The sequence below is a fragment of the Passer domesticus genome, chromosome Z (genome assembly GCF_036417665.1).
Source record: "Passer domesticus isolate bPasDom1 chromosome Z, bPasDom1.hap1, whole genome shotgun sequence".
NCBI lineage: Eukaryota > Metazoa > Chordata > Aves > Passeriformes > Passeridae > Passer > Passer domesticus.
In genome coordinates this window covers 47,480,489-47,501,642 of record NC_087512.1, presented here as the reverse complement: position 1 = coordinate 47,501,642, position 21,154 = coordinate 47,480,489, and the positions used below count along the sequence as shown (strand labels likewise).

General features: G+C 38.8%; 1 protein-coding gene across 1 annotated transcript in view; it reads left to right on the top strand.

Annotated features, from left to right (window-relative positions):
* Window positions 1-21,154, top strand: part of SHB (SH2 domain containing adaptor protein B) — a 56,709-nt gene that overhangs the window by 26,101 nt on the left and 9,454 nt on the right. Inside the window, exons 3-5 of the mRNA XM_064404707.1 lie at window positions 8,112-8,327; window positions 14,330-14,501; window positions 18,695-18,814. Of these exons, the coding sequence (XP_064260777.1) occupies window positions 8,112-8,327; window positions 14,330-14,501; window positions 18,695-18,814 (508 nt within the window). The remainder of the gene's footprint in view (window positions 1-8,111; window positions 8,328-14,329; window positions 14,502-18,694; window positions 18,815-21,154) is intronic.

The following is a 21,154-nucleotide window of genomic DNA, read 5'->3' as shown; positions in this document are numbered from 1 at the left end:
CCCTAGGAGGCTCTGCTCAAAGTCAGTAACATGCAGAAAAGATAACTCCTTCTGCATAAATCTCATAGAATTAAACCTCCAGCTCTCAGGAAACAGTTCCCTAGGGAACTGTTTCCTGAGAGCTGGAGGTTTAAAAGGGAGTCATCTAAACTCCCTTTTGCTCCCATCTGGTTATTCCTTGCAATATCATTCTGAGTGTATAAATATATATATATTTATACTCGTTAAAAATAATTTTGATCAGTGCTTATCTAATTTGATAATTTGATTCTTTTGAGTAAGCATTCAGCAAAAAGAGACTCTCATAGGCAGACATGATGCAAGAAATTATCTTCCTTCTGTGTGAGTCTTGAAGAGCATTTAAATTATGAATGTTTTTTTTTTCCACTCCTGCCCTCTCTCAAGGTGTGTTCATGAAGAGCACTGGCAAGGGTATGGAGGGCATCACTAGCAGTCCTGAGCAGCAGGACTGATGTAACTGCAGGAAACAGTCATATTCACTATAAACTTCTCTGTCCTGGCATGGGAAAGTTTTAGCTTGTTCAAAATATTCATTTAGACTTTGGTGTTAGGATGGCTTTCAAGGACAATTTATTCTGTTTGTGCTAATCTTAAAACAAATCTTTTGGGACACTGTGGTTTGTATCCTGGGCTAATGAGAACCCTTGTATTAACTGGCATACATGGAAATCCCAGCACAGCATTCTGTTTCCCAGTGGACTTCTGTTCCCTCTTACCTCAAGAAATGAGTGTTCTTTTACACAGCTTAAAAGTTTTGGAGTATGGAATGGGGATCTTGAATTTTTTGGTTTGCACTGTTGCCACTTGGATTGCTCTGTTTAGGCCATGAAACAATGATTATTGAATCCCAAAGGTCAGTACTCCAGGCAGGTCAAGAAAACCTATAAACAAACCAGGAATATAGCACTATGATGTAACTGGCTGTAGCAACATCTGGAGTTGGCTTTTGATCAAGCAGCAGTAAATGTACAGAGGTGTGGAGTTTTTTTATTCTTTGTCCCCTTATCTAAATAAAAAGGGCATCCCTACTCCTCTTCTGTCTTACTGAAAAATGTGCAAGGAGTAAGTAGGTCAGCAGCATTAAAGCACCTCCAAAGAGGCAAAGTCTGCAGAAATCAAGAATTTAAAACTGACAGTTAAACAGTTAAATACTGCTTGCTTATCAGAAAATATGATGTTGAGGTGGAAGTCTTTATAAAATAAATTTCTGCCTCCAGGGAACTGAAGAAAAAAATATTTTTTTATGTGCCTCTGCCAAAGAAAAATACATCTCCAAAAATAATTTTCATGTCCTTTAGAAACAGTGTGGCTGTGCTTCCAGGCCACCATTCCAGCATTTAGGTTTTCTTCCCATGTGTTTTGTTTTTTTAATCAGCATCCTTTGACTCCACCAACACCCACCCCTCCTCTTCCTCACCCTTCCCACCCACAAAGACAAATGTGTGCTTCCTGTCTTCTTGGGCAGGGTAGTGGTTGCTTGTTTTAATTCAGTACATACCTTCTGTGGAAAATATTAATGGGGTTTTTTTGCTGGTTTATTGATACTTATCATAAACAGTCTTCTCCCTGCCTACCCCTCCTCTGACTGGCTTAACAACTTTTCTTTATCAGGATTGTTGGAATGTAAGTTTGCTTTGAATGCTTTTTCCTGGGGTAATGAGTCATACTTGGACTTTGGTAGTATTTCCGGCATGATGCAGGCAACGTGAAGATGTTGGTTTTCACATCATGCAGTTATGCCAAGCCCTCACAGGGAACAGGGGAACAAATGTCATTCCTGGAAAGTGGCTCACTTCACTGAGTCATTTGGCTTCTGTTTGGAATAAAAGATGAGGGACGGAAGATCTCATATCCAGCTTTTCCTGTAGCAAAATCTGGAATAATTACTATTGGATAGCAGTTGCTGCAGTCTCAAAGCAAAATAACTCTCCCTGACACTGGAATATAGTTGGTGTTCCCTTGTGTCCCAGCAGTTGGAGGCATCCAGCTGGATCTGGAAGCAGAGGAAAAAGCAGTTTGATTTCTGGTGACCTGAGGTGAAATTTGAACAGAGGTAAAACTTAGCTTCTCTAGTGAATAGGCTTTGCAGTAATAAAATAAGAATTCTGAATCACAAGTACTGAAATATTTTCAGACTATCTTTCTAAAATAGATGTGAAAAGAAACAGTGATGGCGAGACATGGATAAGGAAGCAGTTGGCTGAGTATTTTTGCCTGTTTATCTTAATTAATTCGATGGAAGCAAATGTTCATATCAGGGTGATCTTTGCATTAATCTGTCTTATGCCTGTGGCAAACTGGCAAGTTACTTGTTGATTGTTGCCTGCCCATACACCTGGAGCAAACAGCTCACTGCCCTTCAATGTGATTACTTGCCAGTTCAGTGATTTTCCATTAGAGGCCTCAAGAGCAGAACACGTGTAAAGCAGAGGTTTGAGCATTTCAGAAAAACTTACTCCTTGATAGCAAGCACTCCTGCAGATGGGTCTTTGTTGTCTGTGATCAGATCTGGCCCTGATGTGACCTTTACCTGCTAGAGATTGCCAGGCTGTCAGGATAGGGTGGGGGGAAATGCATCAGATGCTCAGCAATACCTCTCAATGTGAAGAGGTATTTCAAATTCTGAGCATTTTCAAATTTCTTTCTGCTTCCACTGGTAACTTCTGGCTTTCAGTGGTAGGTGAGAATACAAGAAATACAGTTGGCTGTTGTCCTCAAACAACAGGTATTTTTTTCCCCAGACTTATCCACAAAAGCCAGTGTGCTTATAGCAAGTCTCCAAACACTTTGTGGACTGCCCTTTTAGGGCTTTTGAATATAAAGTGTTTGAATTCACATTCCACAAGTTCTGCTGTTCATAATTCTGCTCTGACTATCCTAGTTAAAGACAGGTGAGCCTGTTCTGTCAGGGCAGAAACACTTCCTCTCCCTATGGGGAATTTTGTGTATATAGGACAAAAGGATGCAAGAAGTTGACTCTCTTTAATTAAATACCTGTATCTTTCTGATAATAAATGTTTGATCTGTCTGTGTGCCTTGAAAAGTTTTGTGAGTTCCAGATTAAGTCTCTTCAGTGTTGAGATCCTTGTCACTGGAATTATCTGGTAGATCTGAGTGACACAAATGCAGTCAGCGGAAATAGCAGCTCAGTATTTGGTGTTCACTGCTGCCTGGTTACAGTTTTGCATGTAGTTAATAGCAGGTTGTGTTTTTCATTTGGTTAGTGGGAAACTAAATCCAGGTCAGTGGGGTTGAAGTTGTTTAAATGCTGACTTCTGCAAAGAGAGCAGAAAAAAAGACGCCATCTGTAGTCTGAATCCAGAGGTAGGAGGACAGAAATTCTTCAAGCTGACAGCTTGACAGCTGTCCTCTGTAAAACCTGATTCCAGCATAGTGTTTACATGTTAATGTGTGTTAAATGAATGAAAAATCTACCTGGTTTTCTGCAAATAACTATGTATTTGAGCAAGTTTAGCTGCATGCAAAAATTACCTTGAAAATCATTATACTTACATTAAATGGTTTCTAGCAACAGCTGCTTGTAGGAGTTAGGAGTATTTCCAAGTATTTTGTTTCATGCTTTCTGAAATAGGATGAAGCTTTATTCAGCAATGTGGCCAGATAAACTCTGTGAGTTCCGTACTGTTGAATGGAGCTGAGTGCAGCTAAATGTCCCCTGTTTGAAAATCCCTTCTAGTATTCTGTTCTCTTTCCTGAGTATTGCTCTTAGGCTTGGATACAAAGGCTTTGATATCCCTTGTTCTTTTCTTGAAAGTCAGTTTCAGTGGTAGCTTTTCAAAAGTTGACCTTGCTCTTTGTACTGTTTCCAGCATGAGACCTTCATAGTCAGATTTGTCTCACTAAGACAGGGCTTTTGGCTAGAGAAAGCAGCTGAGGAACTGGTAAGACTGTCATTTTAATTTGGCACTAGTCTTGAAAGCAGTAGCTGAGATGGAGAGGGGTCTGGTTTATCAATTTTGTACCTATTTGTGGGCCAGTGCACTTTGAAATCTGACATACTGGCAAGTCAAAACAGCTTTATTGTGCTGCTGTTGATCAGTCTGTAAGTTAATGTGACTATATCCAATTCCACTATAGTTTTCCCTGGTTTTCAATGGAGCATACATAAATTACAGATGGCTGTCAGATTGATAAAGAACCATGTATGTCTGTTTTACCACTGATGCTGTGATTTGTTGCATGTAATTTGTTTAACAGGTTTCCCAATAAAATAGCAGAGGTTGAAAAAATCAGGCAATTGGTATAAGGTAGTGATTTTGTCTCCTGCAGGTTTAGACTTTTCCTGAATATTAGATGTGGACAAGCAAGATGTGCTTTTACGGTGATGCAGGAACCCCAACGTGCACAAAGTCATTGTTCATTGTCTTTCATCACACAGGAGAACAAAAATTCTTGCAAGCCCTTAACTTCAGGGAACCTCTCTGTAACTAACATTCCTTACATGATTGTGGCAGTAAGACTCCTGCATTTTGCTTGTCTAGTGTTTCATCAAAAGATATGTTAAAAATGGGCTGTAAATGGCATTGAGTTTATTACTGCCTGGTGGCATTTACAGATGTGCTTGATTTGGGAAAATGGGCTTTTATATTATCAGGACTTTTTTTATAGTGCAACTACATTGTTTGACCTCTTGTTACTGCATGCTTGAGTTTGAGATGAAGGAAATATCTATTGGCATCTGGCCACTATAGAATGGTCTGGTTGTTTTTTTAGTCTGTTGCATCCTTTTGGAAGCTGTAGAAGTTTACCTGTTGGGTTTGGTAAGCAAGTAAGGAAATGTTGAAAACATTACTTTGTTGGCTTCATAGCTGTTCTGTTCCCTTGATGGGGTCCCCTAATTCTCTTCCAACTATTTTCAGGAATATAGTGCATCTATGTGTAATCCTGTTCAGTTATTTAGGGCTATTAAGCTGTTCAGTGTGGCTGATGTGGCTGCTTGTCCTGTGGCCTTCTGTTCTCTGAGTATCAAAGTTGTTCACCAAGTAGAAAGAACAATGTCAAGTTGAGTCTTGTATCTCATAGTGTTGTTTCAGTTTTGTTATCTCTCCTAGTCAAGTTCTTGGTTTTACACAGGAATCCAAACTTCTGGAGCCTGTTTCTGTAATAACCACTAATCTGTGAGAACAAGAATTGTCTGTGGGAGTCTTCCAGGCTGCTAGCAAAATCAGTGCTTTAAAAACTTCAATTGTTACTTCTGCTGATAGCTATTAACTTAATGCTGAATTGTATACAAGTGTACTTTTAATCAAAAATAAGAATTCCAATTATATAGTTCATAAAACTGAATTTGTAAAGAAAAAGTTAAATTAACATAGTTTTTGGCTTCCTAATCTTTCCAAAGACTTTAGCCCTTCGAGCTGTCACTGTTAGAGACTGTAAAATTACCATGAGAAATGCTTCATCACAAATGTGCTTTTGTCTTCTACTATTTGATTCTTGAATACCAAGTTTGCACTGAGCTATCTGTGCGTATAACGCTAACACTGCTTATGGTACAGATTCAGCTTTGCTGTCGTTTATTGAAAGGAACTTCTTCTGATTTAGCTTTTAGTAAAATTACTTTTATTTACAAATACTCTCAAAGGTGAATTTTCAAGCATATTTGTACAAAGCTTTACAAAAGAGATTGGAGATATGTGTGTAGGAAGTGTACGTTTTTATATATCACAGAATCACAGACTATGATGAGTTGGAAGGGATACACAAGGATCATTAAGTCCAGCTCCTGGCCCTGCACACTCTCCATCTAGGTTGTAGCTTTTCCCAGAAAAACTTTTTTGCTTTAGAATCAAATATTCATAATTTTTCTAATTATGCTTCCTGAATATGAACCACCTTCTATTTACTGGTAAACTTTTCTGTATGGCCTGATGCTTTGGTCTTCTGGGTAAAAGAAAAATATCAGGCAAGAATTCTTGTATATGCTCACACGCAAAGAGCCAATTGCCTAGCTGTATTTGGCACACAAATTTGTTTTTGGCACTTACAACTTATATGGCTTTTGTTCCTCAGAAATGCACATTTCTTGGTGAAGCATTGACTGGGTCCACAGTACTGAAAGGCAAAAAGATACATACCATTTTTCTGACTTCTGATAATAACAAAATGTTTATCTTTTTGAACCAGAGTATTCAAGAGAGCGCTGTATTCTTTCTTTTAGTTTTTTTTTTTCTCAGTGCAGCATTTTTTCTTGATGTGGTTGTTGGTTGTTCACAACTAGAAATTAACAGGATACATCTTGCTTGTAGCATCAATTTTGGTGTATATTTCTTCAAAATTACTGAATTTTTAATGTATAAATTAAATAAGGTTTTTTCAAGCAATAAAGGCACTGTCATTTTGCAGACTTTTCACTGCACTTTAAAGTAGTTTGGAGAAGTTACTTAATTATAATATTCTTGTTGATGTATGATTTGATTTATGACTTTTGTTGTTTTAACAGAGAGAACTCTAGATTTTGCTTCATTTGTAGCTTAAAAAGGTCTCTCTCTGAGTCTTTTCATAACTTAGCAATTGACTACATTATTGGTGTTCTTATTTTGTTGTTGCAGTGGTCAGTATAATCACACAACATCTGAAGTTGGAAGGGACCTCTTGATATTATCTAATAAAAAAATCCTGTTCAAGCAGGTTCAGCTCAAATAGGTTGCCCATAACTATGTCCAGTCAGATGTTGAATATTTCCAAAGATGGATACTTCACAGCCTCTCCAGGCAACCTATTTCTATGTTTGGCTTGTGCCTGTTGTATCTTGGGCTGTCACTGGGCACTGTCAATAAAAGTCTGTCTCTGTCTTCTTTCTCTTCCATCAGGCATTTATATGCATTGATAATGTCCCCACAAAAACTTATTTTCTCCCAGCTAGCCAGTCTCAACTCATATGAAAAGGGCTTCAGCCCCATTATTGAGCTTCATGGCCTTTTGCTGAAACTTCCTGCAGTATTCTGTGTTTTTCTTGTGCTGGGCAGATGAGAAGTGGGCCCAGCAGTCCAGATGTGGCCTCGCCACTGCCGACTAGAGGGGAAGAATCACATCTCTTGATCTGCATTCAGCATTCCTGGTGCACACCAGGTTGGGTTGTCCCTCATTCCTGTGAGGGTGCATTGGTGGCTTGTGTTTAAGTTGCTGCCGTACAGGACCTCAAAGTCCTTCTCTGCTGAGCAGCTTTCTAGGCTGTTAGTCTTCCAGCCTCCCTGGGTCCCTTTTAGTTGTAGCACAGCCACCTGGTCTATCATTCGCTCCACCCAGTTTTGTATCAGTAGATGGAGGGACCATGGCTTTGCCTAACCAAGGCTCTGTAAACTCCAAAGAATGAAGATACTTCCCATGACCTATTCCTTCCACTTCCTGGTAACCTGTCCCAGGGCTGCACCTCACACGAGGGGAAGAAGGTACCTACAATATACCACTCAAATCTCTTGAGCTACCTCTTGTGCCTGTTTCTCCTTACTGATTCTTCTGATTCTGCCCAAGAAGATTTGGTTCTGACTGCTTTTCAGGTAGCTGAGACCGGCTGTTACAACCCCCTTGATGTGTGATAAGCTTTAATGCTTTTGTTTATTGTTCTTAATCTAGTCCTAGCTCATTTTTTGCTGATATTCTGTAGGTGTAAATGCAGACAATTTTTTTTTAATCAGCATATGCAATTGTACTATGGGATTTAATTTTTTTATGTTCTTTGTGTCTTCAAATTTCATTTCAGAACCATCTCCTCCTGAAGAGCTAACTATACACAAATCTCAGTGTTCTTGGGAATTGATGTACAGTTGCTTGTGAGTGTACTTTTTTTAGCAGTTGACAGGGATTGTGTGCTTCCTGTAATCTGGCTCTGCACAAGCTGGGAAATGTTGGTGGAGGCACAAAGCTGTGGTGGTTAACTGGAGCAAACTTTTGCTTCCAGCCAGTTACTAGTGTAGAGGTAGAATTTAGAAGTCTTGTACAAGCTTGTCATCTCTATAATTACGTGTCTATTAAGAAATGGGTGGAAGTTGAATGCTCTAAAATTATAGACTGTAATGATAAGACATGGTTAGTAGTGATTCTGATGCAATTTTCCTCCTTGCCAACAGAGTTTCAACAGCAGGAAGGCATGAAGTCCCATCAGAAAAACATGCAGCTCTATGACACACCCTATGAACCAGAAGGCAGCGGTGTGGAATCCGATTCTGAAAGTGTGGTGAGTCGCCATTTACGAGAAAGCAAATTGCCACAGGATGATGACAGGCCTGCAGATGAGTATGATCAGCCGTGGGAGTGGAACAAAGTCAGCATCCCAGCTTTGGCAGGTAGGGATTCCTAGATCCCAGCCTCAAAATTCCTTCTCACAGTTATACCATATATATACTTGCCTTTGGGGTAAATCAAATCCTTATGCTCTTTTGTGTATGTGTGTATGAAGAAATTTCTGAAAAGTGAATGTGGGTCATCTAAAGTCTTTACCTGCTGCAGAAAAACTGAACTGCACTTTTTGTTTGGTACTTCAGCAAGCCTCTTGTCAGTCATCTTAGCACTTGTTTCATAAAAGTAAAACTTCTGATTCTCCCACTCCTTCTCCCTACCCTCATTTTAATGGATGGGATGTAGATAGTGTTTATTGTTGAGTATCTCTATGGTGAGGAAGTAGCTTTGCAGGGTCCTGATATTGTAGAGCTATTCTCAAAGGGACTGTGTTATGAAGTGTTGGGGATGAGGTGGGAAGAAAAGAGGTGTGGCTCTGGGACTGAGCATGGAAGAAGCCTGAGAGCACTGATTACTGGGTAGTCAATGTGCATTTACCCTAGGTAATCCTACTTGACAAACCTGTTTGCCTTGTGTGTTAAAATTACTAGATCTCTTAATGGAAAGAGAGCAGTAGGTGTCATCTGTGTAGACTTTAGCTTTCAGCATGTTGTGCTGTGGCATCAGCAGTGTTTGGAATGTTGTAGCCAGATGGGTGGACTAATAGATCTGCAAAAACCTTTCAGAGTCATTGACCTCAAAGGGTAGTGTTAGTGATTCATACTCTTCCTGGAATCTGGTTACAGGTGTGATTCCTACAAGCATATGTTCTGGAACCTTTGCTGTTTAGCATAGTTATTAGTAACCAAACCAGAAGGAGCGGAAATGCCCCTTATCAAGCTTGAAATAACAGCCGAGACGGGAGGGTGTGTACAAAGCTGCCATTCTGAGGGACCTGAGCAAACTGGAGAAATAGATTGACAACAAGTTTACAAAACCTAATGAGAACAGACCCAAAGACTGGTATCTGGAGCAACCTAACGCCCTGCAATGATAATGGACCTAGATCTGGTTGACTTGCTGGGCTACAGCTTTGCTAGAAGGGGCTTAAACAGTCCTGCTGGAAGTGGACTACATGTGGCTAGCAATGCTCCTCACCATGATGAAGGCTAGCAGCGTGCTAGCCTGTGTGAATAGGAGCAAGCCAGTGGATAAAACAAAGTGACTATTCTTCTTTACTTCATATTTCTTGAGCTATGCATAATGCTGTGGCAGGATTCTGATACAAGAAGGATGTTGATAAACGTTTTTGTTAGCACAGAGCCAACAAAATGGCAAGAAACTGCAGCACATGACAGCACATGTGAAGAGATGCTGAGAGAACTGGGCTTGCTTAGCCTGGAGAAGAGAAAATTTTGGGTGGGACATAGTGGGAACTTTCTAATGCCTGTGAGGAGATCCTCAATAAGATGGAGCCAGTTTCTTTACGAATGAGCAGGTGTGTGATGGGAAGATGAGATATAAGATGAATCAGTAGAGGTTCTGACTCAAGTTGGTTTTTTCACTGCAAGAACAGTTAAGTATTGGAAACAATTATTCAAGGAGCTCTTGCAGTCTCCATCTTAAGATTTTTTTCATCCTGTGGGAAGAAATGACTGGATAAACAACCTGATCTGATCACATAACTTCCCACACAAGGCTGGTGATTGTGTGCTACCCAGAAGTAATTTTTCTTTCAAAAACCAGCAACTTCATTGCTTAATGCTGTTGAGATATAAGCTGTGGGACCAGTATGCATCTGTCTCCAGTGAGATCACATTTCACAAATTTTTCTAATAGTACTAGAGCAGCTACAGAGAAATGGATTTTAAAAGTTAAGTCTAAAGAGTCAAAATGGACATATGTAAATTATTATCCTTCATGTATTGGTCATATTATTTGAAATTTATGCATTTTAATTCATTTGGATCTTCTCTTAACCTCTGTATTCATCTTTGTGTCTACTTTTTTTCTCTTTGTCAGGTAAATTCTGAAATAGGGTTTTTCTAAGTTGTTTTAAAATAAAGAAACTTAGTTTTGTTATATTTTTTCTTTATATCTACTTTCCAGTTTTTACATGTAACAAGGTCAGTCCAATACAAGATTTTAAGATTGGCTTATGTGTAAATATTCTTTCAAGTACTATGCAGTTACGAAAGCACACAGAGCAAAATACTGCTTTACGGAATTAATAGACTAAAGAGAAGTTTAATTAAATAGTATTATGATATGGTTGGTTTACTTACAGGTTCAGCATAGAGAATTGTTATTTAAAATAAGAAGAGTAAACCCTTTTTGAGATTAATTAGATTTCTCTTATTATGCCTGCCATTCATTATAGATTAATTTGTTTTAGGTACAAGATTATTTTAGGTACAAGAATTTCTTTTGTCACAAAGAAATGTCTAAGCATTGGCTGCGAGCCCGACTGCCGTTTCATCTAGTGTCTCTAGAATTCATCTTTGTCCTAGGAATAGTAAATGTTTAAAGTAAGGAATTAAGAGGTCTAGCTTTGAAGTTCAAAACAGTGGAAATTTTGCAATGGAGAAGTGTTGACCCCCTGTTGAGATGTATGAAGTGCTCTTCTGACTTAGTTGGTGGTTCCATAGTGTAGCCCAGGAAAAGGTTTTTTCAATTCTTAGCTGAGTTGGAATTTTCTGAAAAGTTGGTCTAACTACTAAAAATTCTGGCAATGGGTAAGTCCCAATTTACAGGCCTACAATTACCATCTCCCAGTTCTGTGGAACTGTGGAGATCCTGGAGGGGACCCTCTGCTGAAACTTTCCTATTTTGTGAAATTCATCTGGAGGGAACAACATACATTTGTGATGAGAATTGCAAGAGAGACTTATGCAGCAAATGTTTTTGATTTGTCAGGTGATAGACTGTAGAAACAAACCAAAATCACCGGCAACACTAGAATGACCATGAACTTAATTACTCATGCAAGTCTTTGAAGGAAAAAAAATTTTTCTTCTGCCATGATTTCAAGATTCGTTGCTGAAGCTAGCTAAAACCTGGACTTTATCTCCAACCTGGACTTTAAGATTTGTCAGAATGAAAGTGTGCTCAAGCTATGAAGTGTGCTGAGGCTGAGGGCAGTGTGTCTGTGCTCTTGACTCCTGAGGATGGGGCTGAGGCTGGTGTCATGCTGGCATTGTGGATGAGCAAGATGTACATAGCCTATGGACTTTGCTGTGCTAAAAGTTGTGTCTGTGTAGCAGAACTGGAATGCAGCATTTTGACTGTCTGCAGCTGGAGTTCTTTCACAAACAAATTTGGGGTTGTTTTATTGGAGGCTGTCCAGCTGAAGCTAAAATATGGTTTTGATGGCTTTTATGGGAAGAGAGCAGGTCTTGTTAGAACTCCTGCTGAGCTGGGCAGACTGGTTTGCCCAGAAGAGTTGAGGTTGGCAAAGTAACAGGAACAAAGTAGCTCCAGGTACACAAGTCTGGCTAGAAAAGGAGATAACACCAGGGACAGCCCACTGGATAGATAGAAAATAGCATGGTCACTGGAGGGCCCATTGAAGAATGTCACACTGATGCTGGCTTCCACTGAGTTTGTGAGAAATCTGTCCTCTTCAAGCTGTCGTGTGGGCACAGAAAACCTTTGGATAAAGGAAATGCTTGTGAAATCTGTAAAGCCAGTCTTAGTATTGCTTTACAAAATATGTGACCCTCTCTTACAAAGAGGGTCTCAATGGTCAAGAGGGCCATTTGGTAGTAGTTTCCAGCACTGATCATGGGCTCATGGAAGAAGGACTCATAAATGCCAAACTTTTTCTGCCTTCTATTACTGTTGAATGGAAGGGTGTTGCCTAGAACCCTGAGTGACCTAAAGCAAGGGAGTTCTGGCATGCCACTGTCACAGGGCTAGGGCAGGACTTACAGGGCAGTGGAAGAGAGGCCACATGGAGAGTGTGGAAGTGTTGCAGTCAGTTCCATAACTGCAATGGCTGATATGCTTTAGCTTTGTTTAAGAGAGGATTCATAGCAGCCAAAACTCAGACCTGGTTTGGGTGCCTAGTCTGACTGGCTATCACACTTGTAAATTTAATCTGCCTGGGTATCCCTTCAAGACTGCTTCTTTCTGGACAAAAAAAAAAAAAAAAAAAAAAAAAAAAGCAAAGTCAGAAGTCCAGACTCATGACTCATATGTGAACTTTTCAGAGAAAAAATCCCCAACATTCAAAAGCATCTGAAATTTGACTTTGTCCTGTTTTTGGAGAATAGTTCCTATGCCTTATCATGTTAGTGACTTTCTACACAAGCATTTTGAGATTAAAAAAAGAGGGAATGTTTTTAAACTAAAAGAGGAGACATTTAGATCAGATGTTAGGAAGAAATTGTTTAGTCAAAGATGGTAAAGCAATGGAGCAGTTTGCTGTTTGTGAATTGTGGATGGCCCTTTCCTGGAACTGTTCAAAGCCAGGTTGGATGAGGCTCTGAATAATGTGGTTTAGTGGATGAAATCACTGCCTCTGGTGGCATCTCTCTGCTCTTGGGGGTTTGCAACTAGATAATCATTAATGTCACTTCCAACTCAAGCCATTCTGTGTTCTAATGACAAGTTGCTAACAGAACTGAGTTTGTTATGTGAACTGAATTTTTTGGTGTCTGAAAGGTGTTCCTTGTCCAGAAGGTGACAATAAGCTCACTGGGTTTCTGAGAGTACCCAAGGTACATCCAGGTACCTTTTCTTAGAGTTAAATAATGCTGCTTGTATATGTCGTGGGCAAGTATCCACATGCAGTGTTTCTCCTTGTTACACTAATCAGCTTTCATTATCCAGTAATGAGGTTAAATCTGAGCTTGTATTAAGAAAGAATCAGCATTTTTCCATCACACATGCTTAGGAATGTGATTGAATACATTTGGCTAAATTTTACCCAAAAAAGTGCCTACTTTCTCTGAGTAGAGGGGGGATTTGGAAGTGTCCTAAACTTCATGACAAAAGCATAAACAAATTTTTAAAAAACAGCTCTAAAACACTTTCCTCATCCAGCATGTCTCTGTGCACTATCTTTCTGAACTTGAACATTGCAGCTGTCTGCTTTAAGACACTTAATGCTGTCACTGACATGCCTACTTGGCAGTGTGTTATAGTGAGTTCACTTTTAAGTGCATGAAGCCTGTAAGTTTTGCAGGGAGTTCCTTCAGTTTTCCTTGTAACATTTTTCTCCAGTATTGCTGTTGAAACTCACATAGGGGCTGATTAAGCTGTTTGTACTTGTGAGCACTGTGATTTTTACCTCCTGACACAGCGAAGGTTCTCTGCCTGGTCCTCACTAGATGGCCTTAATGTATAATCATTTGCAGCTGGGCCTGTTAGTTTTTGATGAAGCAGCAAATCATAGAAGGCAATCAGAGTCAGGAATATGGTGTGGGTAGATTCTTTCACTGTTCCTGTCAGCATTATGTCCTTTAGGACAGAACAGGTTTGCAAAATAAATTGTATTTCTTTTCTTGGAATAATATAGTTAGTGAGAGAAATTATGAAAGGCTATTTTTCTTTTGTCATCTTTCCTTTAAAGGCAAAAGCTTTGTGCCAGCAAAGTGTGAGTGGATGCACTGTTAATTCTTTGCTGCTTGACAGTATTTCTGACATGGATGTTTGCTGCCTGATTTGCCCCCAGATCACTGTTAGGATGATACCATGGAACCTGAGGCAAACAGATCTTCTCACTTATTTCCTTTTGGAATTATGGCAGGTGACTGAAGGCTTGTTACTGTAACTTGTGTAACAACTCTGGAGGATCCCTGTATCAAATGTCAAGATAAGCAGTAGTTATTATAACAAGGTTTAGAAGAGCGTGAACTTTATTACTGGAAAAACAAGAGAGTTTTAGGACTGTACTCTGCTTAGTAAGAAACACTTTATGTCACACATATAACTTTGTAGATAAAGCATCTTAATGCTAGTGGGTATATATTTATTCTCTGTGAGGTATGACAACCCCTGTATGTGCTACAACTCTTTTGGTCCTTGCTAACCTTGCCTGGAGAGGTAATTATTGTGTATCTTGCAGCCCAGTTTAATGGAAGTGGGAAACGGCAAGCATCTCCTTCTCCCTCAAACGACCAGCACAGGCAATTAAGAGCACCTGGAGGAGGCTTTAAACCTATCAAACATGGCAGTCCAGAATTTTGTGGGATCCTGGGAGAGAGAATAGACCCAACTATTCAACTGGAAAAGCAGATGTAAGTAAGCACAGTAATTGCTCTCTAGCTCTTTGCCTCCCCACTTACAGGAGCAGTAAGTATCCAGATCCTACTGTCCGGCTTCTCTCCTTAGTATCTCCAAAGACTTACCCTTACTAGTCCTGCAAAGCATAAGTAATTTTTGTGGGGAGAAAAACAGTGTTAAACAGAAAACTCATCTCAGAAACAATGAATTTTATCTGTCCAGTACATTCAATTTTCAAACATGTTGTTTGTACTGCATTAGGGGAAAAAAAGTTGTTTCTCACATATAACCAAATTCTGTTTAAAGGTTCATGAAACCAATATATTTGTAGCTGCAGAGCATGTTTCTAATACATTAGATTTGCCTTGCATCTGGCAGTGAGTTTCCTCTACAGAGAGAATGATAAGACCATTTAAATATCTGTCAGAAAAGAGATTATTTCTACCCTTGTGCTATCAAACTTGAGAGCAGTATTTAGATGCACTTCTACCAGCTTCATATTCAGGTTCTAGGTGAATTCCCTGTAGTAAATGTCTGGTATCCACAAGCATGGCTCCTGTCCTGCCTCTTTGTTGTCCTTCCTTGAACAATTTGGACAGACTAGCTTGTGTGGTGCAATGACTCACTGTCCTGTATCATACCAAAGGTGCAGCCTCAGAGAAGAGGCCAGAATTCCTGCTACACAGAGAAAAATCCTGAAAAGTGAAAAAGTAGAGCAATTTACAAAAGTTGACTGATATTCCTGGTCACTGAGAAGCCAGTGGATTCATGCAATAAAGTGAAGAAGCTGCATCTTGAATCCCTGAAGGCTGTCCACTCCAGAAGCTGTCATTCTGGGTTAGAGGCAGAATTTGTTTGCACTGGAGAGGGAGGGCACAATTTAGCATGGATGTGAGTATGCAGTTTGTGAGAATACTTTGTTCCTTAATGCTAGTGGTATTGGGTGGATTAAGAATCCTTTTACACTTTTTCAGGCACTATTTTGAAGCTTAAAACAGCTTTGAAACAGATAATATCATCCACATGTTGTCATGTTCCATCTAATCAACCTCAGCCTTTGAACCATCTGCCCATTGACTGATTGTGTGCTTATCTACAGTAGAGGAAGTAGCAACCATTATTGTGAAATCAGTCACTGATACTGTTAGGTAAATAACTAAAAGGCTGTAAATTCAACTGTAGATTTAGTTCTCCCAGTTGAGTAGCTGCAGCACACCAAAGTAACTCTCCTAGTCCCAAATACATTAAAAATAACTGCAAGAAGGTGAGTTTCTGTTACTGAATTTTTGACTCACAGATATGCTGTGATGTTGGTATCTTTTAGTATAACTGTTGGTATCTTTTAGTATAACTGCAGTTAAATGTTGCAATTGAAAACTGCAGGTCTAGTTTTTCCTTCTTAACTATTCAAATGTCAGTGACATGAGGGTTTTTTTTTTATTTTTGGATCAAACCTAAAATGAATGCAGTTAACAATGATGCATCATAAAGTGAAAGAGTCCACATTTATTTTAACATAGAATATTCGTAGTAATTCAAATTACTTGTTTTAGTAGTGTGAGACATCTCCACAGCACATGCCAAACCCTTCCTTCTTTTTATGCAAAAGTAGAGTCTGTTTTTGCAGAAAGGAATGCAAGATCTAAAGAAAAGGATGTACACAAATTGGCAAATGGATGGGTAGGTTAGGATATTCCCCAAACAGGCAGAAATACCAAGGTGAGTTAGTATATTAAGAAAATATTTTTAATTACTTGTGACTGAGGAATCTGTGTAACGATGAACTTGCTAACTCATGGACCCAGGGGAATCAAAGTAATTTGTTCTATTTCCTCAATAACAGTGTAAAGAAAAAGTGTGTTCTGCTGTTTCTATTGTCTTATTGAAAGTGAATCCCTCCCAGCCTTATAATCAAGATCTTGTGGTTTCCTGTTTTGCTCTAACTCAGAAACAGAGTAGTGTTGTGCATTATATAAGTTCTAATAACTTATTCTACTTACTGTATAATTGATGCTGCTGTCCTGTCTTCGGTGGAGTTGTGGCCCCTCAGTGGCTGAAACCTGACTATTGACAAAGTAAGGGATGTCAGGAAGAGCATTCTGTAAATCACAATCAGGGCACTTAAAAACTTGGAAGGAGATCCTGGTAAAGGGTCAAAGTGTGTGACTATGTAGAATATTACTTTCAGGTTTGCATTATGTGCATGTTTTTTCCAGGATATCTTAGAAGACATTCAGGTTATTCCATACTTTTGCACTGATGTCTTCCACAGGCTAATTTTTACCTAAAATTAGGTAAAAATTACCTAAAAAAAATTCTAAACTAATGCAGTACACTTTTTTAAGACCACCTCACTGCTGTTTGATTTTTTGACCTTTCTTCACAAGTGCTTGTATGCTGACATTTCAAAAAATGAACACACCCAGGACAAACAGACTCAATATAGTTTAACAGCAAATCTCTCAGGAACTTAAAGCTGATTATTGCACTTTGCTTATCACACTAGGTAGCTGGAACGGGAGCAGTCAGAGTGTCCCAATTACATGGGCATATGACTCACAAACAATTGCACTTCTGGATACTGCTGCTTACTGTCAGGTGTAGCCAAAACAGCTTCTAGACGTCATATCTGAGTCAGCTGTCTCATCCATTGTTTACTTTCAACTCTCAAAAGCAGGTTTTTCTTCCCCAAACCAGCCCTGTGTTCTTTTTCTATTTCTCTCTGAATATCAGAGTTCAGCATCTCACTTATTTTGGTAAGGTAATATTTCACTTTTGTTTTATTTGGGCCTTTGGGGAGAAAAGAAAATAAAGATAATTGTAACTAATAGGAAAAGTTTTTAAATTCTCCCAGATCCATTTCTTGATTCACACCTGTGTTAATATTATTCCATCACACTCAGAAGGCAATCTAGTCTTTAAATTGCATGTTAGGAAATATCCTTCACCAGTACATATCTAATGGGAGATGAGGAAGAGGCTGCCTGAAATCATTTGTGTCTGTGTCTCCATCTTATTTGTGAAGTAATGAAGCTGTTAGGGCCTCCCTTTCTAGTTGGTCTTGACTATACAAATATAACCTCTCTTTAGTTCCCTCTAATGCAGACTTTGGTTTTAATCAAGCACTCAATGAATTTTTAATTTGGGCACTAACTTTATTCTTTTAGCACATTCATCAGATTTGACAATGGAGACACCAGCAAAAGGCAGTTATGAGAATGATTTCTGTCAAAGAGGCTTATCTGGTCTTTATTCACCTATCTTTTAGTTGGAGCATCTTTCTTAGAGTAGGAACAAATGGAATGAAACTCTTCTACACAAAGCAAGCAACATTTCCTGGTAAGAACAGAGAGCACTTCTGATGTGTTCATCATCTTGCCTAGGCAGACGTGGTAATGTCACATACTGTTTCAAAGTGCACCTGCCAATTGCAGGGAGGGAGAGATCTTCCTCAGAGCCACATTTGACAGAGTACAGGGCCAGACACATTACATTGCTCTGGAAACTTAGGGAAGGGTCAAAGTGCTTACTCCTGGAGTCTCAGATTTTGAAAGCTGATAGAAAGCACTGAGAAGCTTCTTTGTTTGCAGTGGCTAGTTGTATGAAAGACCACCTCTCCTCACCCAATTTCCTTTTTTCCCTGAGTTGTTCACATCACTCCACAGATCTTACAGAGATTTATTTAAAGCTGTCAGAATTGCCACAACTTTGTTTAGAATGTGCCTTTTTGATAGATCTTCACACTTTATCACTCTTCTCCTTCTTAAAAGATTTATTTTAGCAAATCTTTTCTACTGTTAACTGGTCATATTCGCCACATGTGATCTTCAGTGTCTTTGCTTTTGTTGTTATTTTGTATTAGTTTAAAAACTGATATATCCCAGGGATTCAATAGAGCAAATTGTATATCGTGGATCTGTTTGCAAAACAGATTGTGTTTCTCTAAATGGGAATTTCTTACATAAACATGTACACAAATCTTATTGCATGGTTTCCTGATCTGAGATTTTCCCCTCAGCTGACAGGAACAAGAAGCCTTCACAATTGGTAATAACTTCATCCAGAGCTTTTTATCCATAATATATTGGATTTTAAAGGTATCCATGTGTTACTGGTAACAATTCACATCTTAAAAAATTAAGCAGTGAAAGCAATATGAGTGGGAATATTTCTTTGTGTTAATTAACACCTCTTTGTTTTTTTCTAGATGGTATCATGGAGCAATCAGTCGGACAGATGCAGAAAACCTGTTGCGTTTATGTAAGGAATGTAGCTACCTTGTAAGAAATAGTCAAACAAGCAAGCATGACTATTCACTTTCACTGAAGTAAGTACTTGTCAGTAAAACATAGTAAATGTATTTATAAGCCCTAACTTCTCTGGTGCCATATGAGAAAATTATCCAGTTTGTTGTTGCACTGTTTTAGCTCTGAAGGACTCCAGAGTGTTTGGGACTGCGTGATGTATAGTTACCAGTCACTGAATTAGTATCTTCCTGTCTAGGGATGTTAATAGATTATTAGTCTTCATTTGGTGTCCACTTAACTAAATAAGCTTGGATTAATTTTTTTTCTGGTTCTAAAATGGTTTTTTCTGGTTGAAATGCTTCTGCTGCTTCTGCTTTTGGCTGAATAAGGAACTGTATTGGGATTTTGTTCCTTTTGTTTTGTGTGCTTTACTGGAGTAAAGCTGTACAGCATTGTTACAGTTCTTCAAAGTAAAAAGTCCAGGACTGAGGATGCAAGATCTACAGAATTAGGAAATTAGGAGTATTCTAGTCTTAGCACTGCTCTGAATCTGCTTTACCTAGCTTAGGCTGAACAGGGTACATTACAGATGTCTTCAACATACCATAATACAAGTTCATAAACTTGTTGGGTTGGAAGGGAGAATCAAAGATTATCTAGCCCAGTTCTCCCACCCATGACAGGATAAGTTCACTTAATTTTCTAGCTGAGGAAGATTGTCAAGGTTTTGTGTGCAGGAGAAAAGGAAGTCCCTTTACCTTGGTATAGGCTGTACAGGTACAAAGAGAAATGTTTCCTTTCTTTCCTTCATGCAGGACAGGGTCTGATGTGGAGCCTAGCCTTCCAAGTAGGTCTGGGGTATAGGCCGCTTGCCCTTTTCACTAGCATTACTCCTGCCAGTTTGGCTTTTAGGCCATTTCTTCGCAGGTCTGTTCTGAAAATACATTTTACTGCTGGGATGATGATGATACCTGGTTGTAACAAATGCTTTTATAAATAGCACCAAAGTGGATCCTTTTTTTTTGGTATGTTTAAAATTCCATTGTAGGACTTGATAAGAAAAGTATTTTGTAGGAGTGTATTTTAAATCATTATTCCTCTGCTACTGTTTTTGGGATCTCTCTGTAATGCAGAGGTTTGCGTTGAGCTGGAACACATGCTTTAGAATTGTGGTTGAGTTCCTGTTATCTCTTTTGTAATTTGATCTCTGTGTACTCCGATATAGGCGTCTTCTAGATATTTTCAAACACGGAAACATTAATGGCACAAGCTTTGGAATAAATTTTCCCTCAGGCCTAAATTATCCCTTAAATTCAAAGTCTTAGAAGATGAACTATTTTTAAAAGTATTTCACTTAATTCTTGCATCAACCCAGTGATTTTTGTTATTCTGCCAGAGCACAATTTCCAGAGGAAAGGCGACAGTTAAAATTATATTTTTCTGCTTTGGACAGCTGCGTTCATGCCTTTACTATCCTTTTGTAGTCTCTTTGGACAGAACTACAACATTTCCATTGTCTATTAGGTGTGTTTGTGCTTCTTAAGGACCTTTAGTACCATGTGTGAATCAGCATTTTTTTTCGGTTAAATGTTTCATTTTTGCTTCAGGGAAAAAGTAAGAATCACACCCTGATTTTGTCCTGAGATTAAGTAACAGTGATTTAAAATCTATTCTTCTGTTTCATGTGACAAGCTTTTTCTAAAAACAACACAGAAAGCAAAAACCAAACCCAAACCACTTCACTCTAGTATTTTAGTTTTCTCTAATAACAAAAGATTGTTTCCCAAAACACAGCAATGAGAATCTACCCAAATATTACCTGTATTTGAAAAGTGAAAAAATGGTAGAACTTGCTGATTTTCTTTCAATATAGCTGAATATTTCATAATGGAGACATCTCTGAAGACCATTTTTTCCAACAGCAGGAAGTCTTTTTATTTTCTGTGGACATTGAGAGAGCCAGACAGGCTTGACTGGCATGGGGAATTTGTGCGAGATATCTGTCTGGTTCAAAATCCAAAAAAGATCATTCCAAATATAATGAAATGAGTGTGGAAATAGCTTTATTGCTAAATTAAAATGCATCTGTGTATAAAACAGTCATTGAGGTAGTTTAAGTTGCTCATCTCAATGTCTATTGCTTTGAGATGGTGTAGTTTACCCAGTGAAATTTAATTGCATGTGGATTAGCTATCTCTGGGGCCATCAAGAGAAAGTTTTATTGAAGTACACATTTATGCTGCCCATCTCAGTTAGAAACAAGGAATTAGTATTTGTGGTGACAAGTGTTGGAAGCTAAAAACATCTTTCTATGGATTGGGATCCAAAGAGCTAAGCTTCCGTGTCAGCATTGTTTAAATTTTGCACAGCAGAAGAGGAAAAGAATATGATCTACCTTCCCAGAACAAAATGATCCCAAA